Below are 13644 nucleotides of genomic sequence, written 5' to 3'. Positions count from 1 at the left end.
ATCACTTAGTTCCGGTGAGAATGGCCTTTATCAAAAAGTCCCAAAACAACACATGTTGGCGTGGATGCGGAGACACAAGAACGCTCATACACTGCTGGTGGGACTGCAAACTAGTGCAACCCTTGTGGAAAGCAATATGGAGATACCTTAAACAGATTCAAGTAGACCTATCGTTCGATCCAGAAATCCCATTGTTGGGCATCTACCCAAAGAACGAAAGTCATTCTATAAAAAAGACACCTGTACCCGAAGGTTTACAGCCACACAATTCACAATTGCCAAGATGTGGAAACAACCCAACTGCCCATCAGTTCATGAATGGATTAGAAAAATGTGGTATATGTACACCATGGAGTATTACTCAGCTATAAGAAATAATGGTGATATAGAATCTCTTTTGTTCTCCTGGAGAGAGTTGGAACCCATTCTATTAAGTGAGGTATCCCAAGAATGGAAAAATAAGCACCACATGTACTCACATCAAATTGGTTTCCCTGATCATCACCTAAGTGCACATTTGGGAATAACACCAATTGGGTATCGGACAGAGGTGGGGGGTGGAAGGAGGGATGGGTGTATACCTACATGGTGAGTGCGATGTGCACTGTCTGGGGAATGGACACGCTTCAAGCTCAGACTCTGGGGGATAGGGGGGCAAGGGCAATATATGTAACCTGAACTTCTGTACCCCCATAATAAGCTGAAATAAAAAAATAAATAATAAATAAAAAAAATAAAAAAGAAGCCTTGAACGATACCAGAATCTTACATTAAAGCCACCGATAATCTGAAAAGACAAAATCTGATCAAAAAAAATCTAAAGCACCTGTGTGGATACACTGCAGGTCTGCTACACACTGCCATTGATTGTTGATTGAGACGGGGTTTCAGCATGTTCCCCTGGCTGGATTCGATCCCCCCACCTCAGCCTCTACAGTAGCTAGGACTATAGGCATCTGCCACTGACTTCACTTACACACTGCTTTTTGACTACAGGTGTATAAGTGACTGTCTTTTTCAAATTAATGAAATGCTTTAAAACTGGATTGTTCACCTACAAGAAGGGTATTCTTATGTAGACTCTAGGGAAGTTTCTGACCCGTAACCAAAAGAGAATCACAAATACTAGGAAAGATTCTGCTAATTAGCTCTACTATGTCAACATGATCAGCCACTTATAAATTTGGGGCAGCAATTGGGTCTCCCTATATTACTAAATCAACATCAAAGGCCCATTCCAAGTCACAATACCATGAAAGAGTGTTAAGAGGAAAGAGGCAGAAGTAGAGCACAGTGTCAGTAAGAATACAAACCAGAGTCAGACAGACCCATGTCAAGTCTTGACTCACAATGGGTTTACATTCATCTTTAAGGCTTAAGTTTCCTCATTTATAAAATGCTGATATCTACCTGACAAGTTTGGTGTGAGGATTAAATGAGACAACACATACAAAGCACAGTGCCCACAACATTATTAGCATTCAACACTATTTTTTTTCTGCAGCTACAAATCTCTAAATCTTTCAGTTTCTGTAGTTTCCATAAAACTAGAAACCAAAAGATGAGTCTTTGGTCCCAAACAAATATTAGTTTTCATTTTCAGTAATTTTACATTAAAGTAAATGAGGGTAACTACTGGTCTAAAACATGGCAGTTAGCTTCATCAGACACTGCTTTAGGATGCTGTGGTGTTTATTTACTATACACAATCCTATAAAAGAAAAAATTTTGTCTCCAAAAAGCTGAGTGCAAATAAAATATTTTATTTCATTTTAGCAAGTCATTTCTTCATTTGTTTGGTCCTAATACATCTGTCTCCTCATAATCAAAATTTGCCTCATAAAACTATATACCACCACCAGAGAATCACCAGTAAAATCCTTTTTGGATACAGAGAGACACTAACTCTGTTTTGTTACATTGCCACATGTTTGTAGCAAATAATTGTGAAAAGAAAATGACTATGTCTAATGATTCCTCCCCTGCTACTATTTTACATTTAAAACTGCATCAGCTATTTAACTGAACTTTGGGTTATGGAGAACAGCATCATATAATACAAACCTAGCATAGAGAGCATGAAAGAAAACCTTATCCTTCTAGTAAATGAAGACTGAAAGTTGTAATACTATGATTTCACATCAGGTAATCTGCACCTGTAATGAACGAGAATTTTCTTTACTGTTTTTGAAACACATAAAATTTCAAACAAAAAAATGTTATGGGATCAAATAAAAACTCAGTCGTTTCAGCCAATACAAAATGTCTAAAAGATGCAAATGCAATATACATCAGAAATTGATTTCCTAAGTTTTGGACTTAAGGAATCAGAAAGCCGATGACTTACACAGATGACTGCCTTCTGTCGACCCTGTATCCGCTTCAAACTATACCCTCTTTCCTTCTCTTCTAGTTCAAACTTTTCCAATTTTTCTTCAGCCTTCTTAAATAACTGTCTTAACAGCAATTACAAAAAAAAAAGAAACACCAACTCCACCTTCAAAACCTTTTGGTCAATGGCCAAGTGAGTTTGCACAGCCTACAAAACTGTTTTGCAGTGGTAAATTATAGTGTACTGTGAAAAATACAAAGTGCCATCATTACACATCACCTTATTTTTCACGTATTCATATTCACTCTCTTCCTCTCAAAGTTAAAATCCCAGACACAAGTAGGCAAGATTTCAGGACTAGCAGTAAGGGGACAGCCACCTGGAAAACGGGGACTCTAATTCAAGCAGATAATTTAAACAAGGACAATTTAACACACCACCACAAATCGAAAAAGGTCAAGCAAGGCCACCATTCACAATGTTGTCATGGGCACTAACAATTAAAGAAAATAAGGTCACAGGTGTTGGTTAGCAGATTCTTTGCGGAAAGTGGAGAAGGAAAAGAGTTAAGGGAAAAATAAGTTTCCCAAGAAAATAAAGTGGGTGTTGAAAAATAAAGAGAGAGGAGATTCGGGTTACCAGAGAAAATTGCTTCAAGAAATTAGTACTACCCCTGAGCCCTCAGCAAAACTGTCATTAAATCTCTCTGTCTGGTGCCCAGTGCTGCTTTAACCATGCGATCCCCTCCCGCCCTCCCACCCTCCCAAGTTCTGTGTCAAAATGAATTTCAGGTGAGTCTGGGGGCCGAGTGGACAGTTTCCCGCTTGGGGTAACTGTAACCGCGGCATGCGAAACTCCCCCGGCCACAGCGCGCCAGCCCACAGAGGCGCTCCTGGGCAGGTGCCACCCACGGCGGCCCCCGTCCCAGACAGGGACACGTCCCCTCCACGTGGCCAGGGCAGGTCCACGAGCCCAGTCGCGAGGCCACCCTGCTCTGACCGCCGCCTTCAATCGGAGTCTGGGCATCGGGGCGGGACGGCCGGGGGAGGGGTGGGGTCGCGACCCTCCCGCGTCCCGGGCCCACAGCCTCCAGCGCTGCCGCACGGCGACCGCCACCCGCGAGGCCAAGGCTGCCTGTGACCGAGCCCGGCGCGCCGCCGGCCCCGCGGGCACGACCGACCGGGGGTGCGTGCGCAGCAGCAGCGCCCGGCCGGGCTCCGGGCCCTCTCGCTCACCTCACGGTGCGCCGCCTCCTCCCAGTGCCCGAGCGCCGTGGGGTCCACGCAGGGGAGCGTCCAGGGGGTCCCGCCCACTGCCGCAGCGCCGCCGTGTGCTCCCCTCCGAGCGCTGCCGCCTCAGCCGCCCGAGGGGCCGCCACGACGCGCTCATCTCTGCGCCCGCCGTCTTCGTCTCCGCAGCGCCGCCAAGGCCGCCACGGACGCCTCCGACGCCTACTCTTCCCTGTCGGGGCAGCGGATCCGCGCTGGGGAAACTCCATGCGAGTCCTTCCCACCGCCCCCGCTTCAGCCGCTGCCTCAGTCACTTGATCCAGCGGCCGCCTCCATGCACCTGCGCCTCCGTGACACCGCCTGCGCACCCCTCTGTGCGCCTGCGCCCTGGGGCCACCCGGCGCCTCCTCCGTGTGCCTGCGCCCTGGGGCCGCCCGCGCGCCCCTCCGTGCGCCTGCGCCCTGGGGCCGCCCGCGCCTCCTCCGTGCGCCTGCGCCCTGGGGCCACCCGGCGCCTCCTCCGTGTGCCTGCGCCCTGGGGCCGCCCGCGCGCCCCTCCGTGCGCCTGCGCCCTGAGGCCGCCCGCGCCTCCTCCGTGCGCCTGCGCCCGGGGGCCGCCGCGCCTCCTCCGTGCGCCTGCGCCCTGGGGCTGCCCCGCGCCTCCTCCGTGCGCCTGCGCCCTGGGGCCGCCCGTGCCTCCTCTGTGCGCCTGCGCCTGTGCCTGGGGCCGCCCGCACCTCCTCCGTGCACCTGCGCCCTGGGGCCGCCCGCACCTCCTCCGTGCGCCTGTGCCCTGGGGCCGCCCGTGCCTCCTCTGTGCGCCTGCGCCTGTGCCTGGGGCCGCTCGCGCCTCCTCCGTGCACCTGCACCCTGGGGCCGCCCGCGCCTCCTCCGTGCGCCTGCGCCCTGGCGCCGCCTCCATGCCCCTCTGTGTGCCTGCGCCTCCTTGGCACGGCCTGTGCACCCCTGACACCGCCTGAGCCTTCTCTGCACGCCGGCGCCTCCCTGGGTTTTCGGCGACAGTGAAGGAGTGTGTGGCTGCAGCCGTGCCCCCAGCCTGTGGGCAGCCGCACCACCGCCCTTAAGTGCGTGTCTCCGGTAAGGTGCGTGTCTTGCAAATACTGACTCCCAGTCCATGCCTCGCTTGCTTCTCCCTTCTGTTAATACTTTCCTTCTCAGGCAGAAGTTTTGATACTAGCAAAGACGTACCAGTGTTTTCTTCCGTGGATTTTACTTTGGTGGCGTTATCTAAAAAGTCATTGCCAAACCCAAGGTTACCTAGCAGTATTCTCTCCTGTGGTGTTTTATGGAAGTTTTACATTTTGTATTTTAACTGAGGTCTGAGAAGTTGAGCCGTGGAAGTGGAGGGTAGAATGATGATTGCCCGAGGGGTGTTGGGGCGGGGTTGGGCCTCAGGTACCCGGGTGCACACAGAAGGACCCGGTTGTGACATCCGTTGCGCAGCAGGGCGACTGTAGTCAGTAACAGCGTATTGTAGATTTCCAAACAGCTAAGATAGTAACTTCAGATGTGTCACCACAAAAATGATAGGTGAGTGGGCCGATGGATGTGTTAACAACCTTGGTTCAATTATTCCACACTGTATACATGTATCAGAACATGACAGTTCACCCCATACATGTATACTATGAGGGTTTGTCAAATAAAAATAACATGAGTTGTAAAGTTAGGTCTAAGATTCACTTTCAGTTAATTTTTGAGGAGGAAGGACTGTGTCTCGATTCTTTCTTTTGCTTTTCTTTTTTTCTTTTGTTGGCATATAGATATGCAGGGGTTCCACCATCATTTTTGAAAAGGCTGTCTTTCCTCCATTACACTGCCTTTGCCTTTTTCTAAAAGGTCAATTGACTATGTTTCTGTGCTTTTATTTCTGGGTTCTCTATTCTGTTCGGTTGATCAATTTGCAAGTCCTTCAAATTTGTTCCTCCCCTCTGATATTGTTGGCTACTGTGGGTCTTTTACCTTTTCCATATAAACTTTAGAATGAGTTTGTCACTTTCAAGTTGTCAAAATAACTTGCTGATGTTTTGACTGGAATTGTTTTGAATTTATAGATCAAGTAAGAGAATTGTCATCTTAACATTTAGTTCTCCTATCTATGAACATGAAAAATCTCTTCATTTATTTAGATTTTGATTCCTTTCAACGGTTTTGTAGTTTTCCTCATACAGAGGAAAACTTTGTTGGTTCTTTGGGATTTTTTCTACATAGAAAATTGAGTTATCTGTAAGCAGAGAGCATTTTATTTCTTCTTTCCCAACTTACATATCTTTTATTTCTTTTTCTTAAGGCATTTAGCTAGAAGGGGCTTCTGTTCCCCACTTCAAGCCACCACTTTCAAATCCCTCGAAAAATCAACCACAGCAACCACTTAAAAATGAAAAAAATAACTCTGATAAAGTACAATTTCCTTCCTTTCGATTTATGTCTGGATAGAAGGCCAACGCTGTCAGGTGAGCCCTTGTTATTTAATTAACATAAGCCATACTCACAGTCCATGGGGTGGAGACAATTGCAACAAAAAGCCTGTCTTCAGGGCCGTGCTTTACAAGAGCCATTTAGGATTCAAACTGATTTTAGACAGGCAAAATAGGATGCCATTTCCACTCTCTGGAAATGAAAAATGCAAATCCAAAATGTTAACCTAGTGCACAGTGAAGAACAAAATCATACTATAATTATATTCATCTTAGTCCTGTGATTATGTGTATGAACATGAAGAAAGACAAACATCAAGGAGAAATCAATGGAGAATGGAATTGTGTGTATAGGGGGTAGTTGTTAACATTTCCTTATGCCAATTTATACTTTTAAATGCAAGCATGTATTTCTGTGATAAAAGTAGAAAATCTAGAAAAGCATTTTAAAAAGTATCTTTGAAAAAGCTAAAAGTTCTTACAATTAAAAAGGAAGTCATGAAGCTCGTGTCACACAGTATTAGCCACTGGCATTTATACCAGAATTTGCCATTACAAATTAGACATTACTTGCTTTTAAAACTGCTTGAATTATGCAACCATTCAAACTAAAATATAAAAATATGAAATGTTTCCATCATTTAATATCTATCATTAAACTGAAAAAGCAAGATGTTTTAAAGTCTCTTGGGAAACTTTAAGTGAAAACGGGAAGAGGGTAACACTGGGAAATGTTTATGTCCGTTCTCTTTAACGTTTTACAGAGCACACCCTGTGCCGGTCACATAAGCTGCTGCAGGAGGCTCCTGTGTCGGGGGTCCCCATTCTTCACCCTCCGCAGATGCATCCCCTTCTCCACGTGGAGACTCCTCAGTTCCTTCCATTGAAGAGACAGCACTGCCTCTCTGGACCCTTGACTCTGAGTCAGGCCATGTGACTTGTTCTGGTCAATGGGATGCCTGCTGCTGTGACACCTGAGGAGGCTCAGGACAGACTTGTGTTTTTCTGTGCCACTGTTACGAGCGTGTGCCTGGGCTCTGGCTGAGGGATGAGGTGTGAGGCGAATCATTCCAGATGGGGCCACCCTGGACCATCCAGCAGCAGCTTCTCTGGACAGGTAAGAGACCCCAGTGAGAGGAGAGCATTGCTGAGCCAGAGTGTGGACGTGCAGGCCTGTGAGCTCATTGTTTCGGGCCAGGGGAGTTGGGAGGGTTGGGGGGTGTGGTTGTCCCAAAGCATCATCATGACAGGAGAGGACAAAGGGGTACAGCTGCCCATAGTTTCTACCAACCATTTGTCAGTAACATTTCTATGTTATAATAGTTGTAGCAAATTAGATATCAGTAGATTTAACATACTTGTAGAGTTTCTGTATTTCTTTATAAAAAATACCTTTGAGATGTAATTCACCTGTTTAAATTGTGCAGTTGAATGACATTTTGTGTATTTGTAAAGTTTTATATTTATCAATACAACTCACATTAGAACATTTTTCTTACTCTAAAAAAAAAAAAATCTCACCCCTTGTAGACATAATCCTCCAACCTTCCATCCCCTCCAGCCCTAGGCAACCAGTGATCTACTTTGTCTGTATAGATTTATCCTTTCCAGACATTTCATCAAAATGGAGTCATGCAATCTATGGTCCTCTATGACTAGCTACTTTCGCTCAGTATGTTTTCAAAGTTCATCCCTGTTACAGTTTGTATCAGTACTGCATTTTTTTTCTGGTCAACAATTTACTAACTAAAATTAATCTAAATTAAGATCTGTAGATGTACTAAAATTATAAGTTTTATATCTATGAAGCTATTCTAAGGTTTTATTATAGTGGTACAATATTTCTAACATAAAATTTACCATTTTAACCCTTTTTGGGTATAAATTTAGTCATGTTAAGTCCATGCATATTGTTGTCCAACCCTCACCACTGTTCATTTCTGGTGATTTTACATCATCCTAAATTAACACTCTGTACCCATCAAAAAATAACTCTCCATCTTTCCTCCCCCTGAGGCCCTGGTAACCGGTATTCTACTTTATGTCTATATAAATTTTCCTATTCCACATACCCCACATAAGTCAAATCATACAATATTTTATTATTTGTGTCTGGCTTATTCCACTTGCCTAATGTTTTCAAGATTCATCCATGTTGTAACACATATCAGAATTTTCTTCCTTTCTAAGGCTGAATACTATTTTATGGATACACCTCATTTTCTTTATCCATTCTTGTGTTGACGATGGGCATCTGGGTTGTTTCCACCCTAGCTATTGTGCATAATGCTTCTGTTCATGTACAAGTTTTTGTAGAGATATACATTTTCATTTGTTTTTGTGAAATAACGAGAAATACATGTATATTGGTCTCTGCCCCTGGTTACTGACACAGACCTCCTAAATCTCTTGGAATTTCCTGGATGTTACGAGCGTATTTTGTTCTAATGAGGAGACTCTTATTGAGATTCTGGATGGGGGCTGGTCACCAGAAAGACCAAGCCATGATTAGAAGCTTGAAACTTTCAGCCCCCTACCCTGACACACCATGCTCTGGAGAGGGGGGAGGGGCAGGAAATGGAGTTCACAATCCATCATGCCTACGTGATAAAGTCTCCATGAAAATCCCTGAACCCCTGGGGGGTTTGTAGAGCTTCCCAGTTAGTGAACACACCCTTGTGCTGGGAGGTCATACACCCCAGCTCCACAGGGACAGAAGCTCCTGTGCTTATGAACCTTGCTGACCCTTGCCCTACATATCTCCAGCTGGCTGTCATCTCGTTCATTGATATAATAAACCAGTGAACATAAATATTTCCGTAAGTTCTATGAGGCATCCTAGGAGATTATTGAACCTGAGGAGGGGTCATGGGAACCCTGACTTATACACAGTCTGTCAGAAGTACAGGTCACAACCCAGGGGTTGCAGTTGTTGACCCAAGTGGTTGAGGGGTACCATCTTGTGGAACTGAGCCCTCAATCTGTGGGGTCTCTCCTAACTGCAGTTAGTGTCAGAATTGAGTTAAATTGTGGTATGCCCAGTCAGTGTTCACCAGAGAAGTAGTTGTTGGTGGGTTCAGACCCCTCACATTTTGGTTGTAGAAGTGTTCTGTGTTGAGTAGTGAGTGGGAGAGATAGAAAACTTAGTTTTGTGTTTGTGTACATATGTTGGAATGAAATTGCTGGATCATGCTGTTTTCTGTATACATACATGGGAATGAAATTGCTGGATCGTACCGTAACTCTGTGTTTAACCATTCTCAAATGGTTAAGGAACTGCTAGATTTTGTTCCAAAGTGGATGCACCATTTTCATTCCCACCAGGTATATGTGAGGGCTCCATTTTCTCCATATCCTCAACATTTGTTGACAGGTTTATTTTTTTAATTATAGCCATTATTGTTGAGTTCTTAATTTCTGCACAATTGGAGCATGCATTTGTGCCAAAATAAGTTTCAAATGCAAATTGAATAAAATTGATTAACATTTCTTCAACAGTAAACACAGGAACATAAATTTCATTTATAAGCACCATTTTATATTATAGGACTTTAAGCGCTTTAACCAAAAAGTGGAAAATAAAATCAAGATAAATATAATTTAGTATCTATCTTAGTCAATTAGGCCTGCTATAGCAAATGACTGTAAACTGGGTAGCTTATAAACAGTAGAAATTTATTTCTCACCATTCTGGAGGCTGGGCAATCCAAGATCAAGGCATTAGCAGCTTCTGTGTCTGGTAAGGACAGGACCTGCCTCCTGGTTTATAGATGGTGTTCTTCTTGGTACGTCCTCATGGGCTGAAGGGACAAGGGAGGTCTTTGAAGTCCCTTTAGTAAAGGCAGTAGTACAGTTGATAAGGGCTCCACCCACATTCCCTAATCTCAAAGACCCACTTCCTAATACTATCACATTGGGTGTTAGAACTTCAACATCTGAATTTGGGGAGGTACACAGACATTCAGTTCATATGATAATATTCAAATGTTAATGTAAGAGTGGTGAATTCACCAGGTGCTCCCAGCATGGGCACAGAAAGATTTCTCATGCAAAGTTTAGGGTATGTAGAAGTAAAAAGTTTACTTACTTTTCTGAAAAAGAAAGAAGGAGAGAAAGAAGGAAAATGGCACAGCAAGAAGGAAGGTGGAAAGTGCTGGCAGCTGAGGAAAAGGGGCTTGGTGTTTTAAAGGGTAAAAATGGCTTCTTGTTTCCTTAGCTGCACACGGATAACAGAAGCAGCTGTGGAGCCAAGGTGTTTGCTTTTTCCAATTTTTTTTTTTTTTTTTTTTTTTTTTTTGCCGCTTCTCTGTGAGGCTGGCTTTATCTGAGTCCTTGAAAGCTGTCCTGGCAGGAACTGAGGCAAAGAGCCTGCAGCCCTGTTGTCTGTTTAGGGCTCTTCAAGGCTGGGAAAGAAACTCTTAGAGATAACGAGTTAGGCTTGAGGACTGTGAGTTGAGTTTCAGGTATTTAATGAAACAAAGCAAAGCGTCCGCTGTGCTGTAAGTTTTCTCTTCAACGGGGCCATTATGTGTTGTGACTTTATTCCTCTTTTTTCTGTTTGATAGTTTATTTTCCTCCTGCAGGTAGGTTGTGAACAAGGCCACCTTTCCCTTAATTTCAAAGAAGAAAAACAAAAAACATAGCAACTATTTTCCTGCTTCCAGTTTCTTTGAAGAGTAAACTTTTTGCTTAGTGATTACAACATACAAAATATTGTGTCCATTTGGTATATGTGAACAACTCAGTGTCTCTTAGATAGATTTCACGTTGAGTCTAAAGTCACTTCTACTCTCAAGAAAATTTTAAAAAAATGATTTGTATATGGAATGGAACGTTCAAGATGGTATTATTACTTGTCTCCTATAGTAATAAAGCAAAGACTTTGCACCAAGCAAATTTTCTTGTTTAAGAAGGGCCACTACCTAAAGAGTTTAAGTATATACCTCTCAAAAAGTTTCTTAGCCTTTCATCATTACTCCTAACAATTTCAAAAGCTAAACTCATAAAATTTTTAACTTCCTTTAAGTTTCTACTGACACTGGTGCAGTATACAGACAGTCATTTTATTTTTATACTAAATATTCCATTTAGTAAATGAGATTTCTCAATCTAAGTTGGGAAACCTGATACGAGCCAGGTGATTGGAATATAGGCTGGCTGGCGCCAAGGACGGAAGGGAAAATGCACATCAGAGCCAAGGATGTGCAGGTGAACAGGTGACCCTCCACTTCAGATGGCATCCAGTTCTCTACCTGATGCCCAGGGGGCTAAATGCGCTGAGTGACAACTGCCTCTGAGCCCGGGAGTTGTGGACTTTGTTTCTGGTAACTGTCAGAGCCCAAGGGGGCTTCTGTTGTGCTTGCAGACTTGACCCTGCTGGTCTGTGCTGGGGGGATTCTAAGTCTGTGGCTGGTCATTATTGTCAGCAAAACCTGCTAAGGTCTTTGAGAATTTTTATGACCAGCTAGCGCAAGGGCAGGGCCACATGTCCATGCTATTGCTTAGAGAACGTATCTGTTTTCAAGTGACGATTCATTCTAGTTTTATTTTCGTAACTACATAGGGCAGAGTGGAGCTATGTATTAGTTTATTAAGTATGAAATGTCTGATTTCCTTAAGTACTAAGTCTGACAATTGATATCTCGGACATTTCACTCTGAACTTCTTGTTTTATGCTTATTGTAAAGGTACATCCTTAGCCTTTCAAACACACATTTTGGCTTATGATTATCTTTCAAATTGTTTTTAGATCAATTTTTACGAAACCATGGCTGTGTCAAAAATTTATGTTATTTTTGAATATGAGTTCTGTTGTCAAACCAATGCAGTGCAGACAGCTTGAAGTATCACCAGAGTGTTTGGGAAGGATGTGGCTGATGAACACTTGGCACGTGGATGGTTTCAGAAGTTCTGTTCTGGTGATTTTAATCTCGAAAATGAGCCACATGGGTGACCTGAGACCAAAGTGGTTAATGATGAGCTGAAAGCTGTGGTGGAGGCAAATCCATGTGAACCTACATGTGAATTCGCAGGGAGTTAGCTACGCTCCCAGCAAAAAATCGGGTCCCTCAGGCAGGGGTCGTCACAAAAGATAAGGAAATAATAGAAAATAGAATATAATAGAATATGGTAATAAAAGAATACACAGAGACAAAAGTACAGTTTTATAAAAAATAGATTTATGAAAAAAGGGGCAGTCTTGGGAGAACCCACTGCGTTCCTGTGAACTGTGAGGCCACCAGTAAAGTTTCACATCAGTATTTATAGGTACAGTGATCGGTTGCCAGGGGTAAGAGATTTACATAATAACAGGTAGTTCATTTTAGGTTCAAAGTCTCCTAAAAAGCTTCTAGAGATTGGCCAGCGCGGTGGCTCATGCCTGTAATCCCAGCACTCTGGGAGGCCGAGGCGGGCGGATTGTTTGAGCTCAGGAGTTCAAGACCAGCCTGAGCAAGAGCGAGACCCCGTCTCTACTAAAAATAGAAAAAGAAATTATACGGACAGCTAAAAATACACACGTATATATATATATATACACGTGTGTGTGTATGTATGTATATATATACATATATACATATATGTATATATATATATATATATATATAAATTAGCCGGGCATGGTGGCACATGCCTGTAGTCCCAGCTACTCGGGAGGCTGAGGCAGGAGGATTGCTCGAGCCCAGGAGTTTGAGGTTGCTGTGAGCTAGGCTGACGCCACGGCACTCACTCTAGCCCGGGCAACAGAGTGAGACTCTGTCTTAAAAAAAAAAAAAAAAAAAAAAAGCTTCTAGAGATCGTTTAAGTAACTCTATGTATGTGAGCAAAGGGTTACAAAATCTTCCTACGACAAATTTCTAAGTTCTAAGATAAAGCTATCACTTTAACAGAAAGGAGAAACAGAGATATAGTGGCTCTATATTTCTTTTATCTAGTTATTGTGGATTGAGACAGGTAGTCAGGAGTAGAGCAGGAACTGTCCCTTGGGCTAATTGCTTTTAGCCACAGGTGTCTGTCTGTCCGGCAGGCACTCTTTGATCAGCTGTCATCCCATGGCTCCTTGCAAACCTGCTTTGTCCTAGAAAGCAGGTGAGAACCACAGGTTTGAGACTGCAGTGTCACCTTGGAAAGCAGCTGCCACTGACCTTTGAGATGCGCTCCTGAGGCAAGGCAGCTTTTGGTTTGTGAATTAACACGTTCACATATTCCTTCAGGGCAAAGCCCTGCAAAACTCCTGAGATCATTTCTGTCTCTAATATAGCAATATTAATCTATGGAGAAACATGAATTGGCAGCAAGGTTTGACATTACTATTCCAACAATATTGGAGCATTGGAAACAAATCAGCAAGGTAAAGAAGCTGGATAGATGGGTACTGCATGAATTAAACGAGCATCAGAAGAGAAATCATCTCGAAGCTTGCCTTTCTTTGCTGTCACGACATAAAGATAAACCATTTCTACACTGTATTGTTATGTGTGATGAAAAATGGATTCTTTATGACAATCACAAGCATTTAACACAACGGTTGGATAAAGATGAAGTGCCAAAACACAAGCCAAAACTGAATATTCATCAAAAAAAAAGCTAATGATATCTGTTGGGTGGTCCAGCACTAGTATTATCCACTACAGCTTCATGAAACCTGG

At 43.6% G+C, this 13644-nt stretch overlaps 1 protein-coding gene and 1 long non-coding RNA gene across 5 annotated transcripts in view; one reads left to right on the top strand and one right to left on the bottom strand.

The window, feature by feature from the left end:
• Positions 1 to 4482, bottom strand: part of LOC123630006 (ankyrin repeat domain-containing protein 26-like) — a 48270-nt gene extending 43788 nt beyond the window's left edge. Inside the window, exons 1-2 of the mRNA XM_045539333.1 lie at positions 4311 to 4482; positions 3568 to 3686 (exon numbers count right to left, since the gene is read on the bottom strand). Of these exons, the coding sequence (XP_045395289.1) occupies positions 3568 to 3686; positions 4311 to 4482 (291 nt within the window). The remainder of the gene's footprint in view (positions 1 to 3567; positions 3687 to 4310) is intronic.
• LOC123630010 overlaps positions 4481 to 13644 on the top strand; it is a 29577-nt gene continuing 20413 nt past the window's right edge. The window contains exons 1-3 of one of the 4 annotated variants that reach the window (XR_006732530.1): positions 4481 to 4645; positions 5872 to 6034; positions 6763 to 7115. This is a non-coding gene — a long non-coding RNA (uncharacterized LOC123630010). Of the gene's footprint in view, positions 4664 to 5871; positions 6035 to 6762; positions 7116 to 13644 lie in introns of all 4 variants that reach the window. The other 3 variants (XR_006732529.1, XR_006732527.1, XR_006732528.1) reach the window with 3 other exon arrangements.

Source organism: Lemur catta, unplaced genomic scaffold (assembly GCF_020740605.2).
Source record: "Lemur catta isolate mLemCat1 unplaced genomic scaffold, mLemCat1.pri scaffold_67_ctg1, whole genome shotgun sequence".
In the NCBI taxonomy this organism is placed as follows: domain Eukaryota; kingdom Metazoa; phylum Chordata; class Mammalia; order Primates; family Lemuridae; genus Lemur; species Lemur catta.
The sequence above is the reverse complement of the archived record's forward strand: the minus strand, read 5'-3'. Positions and strand labels throughout refer to the sequence as shown.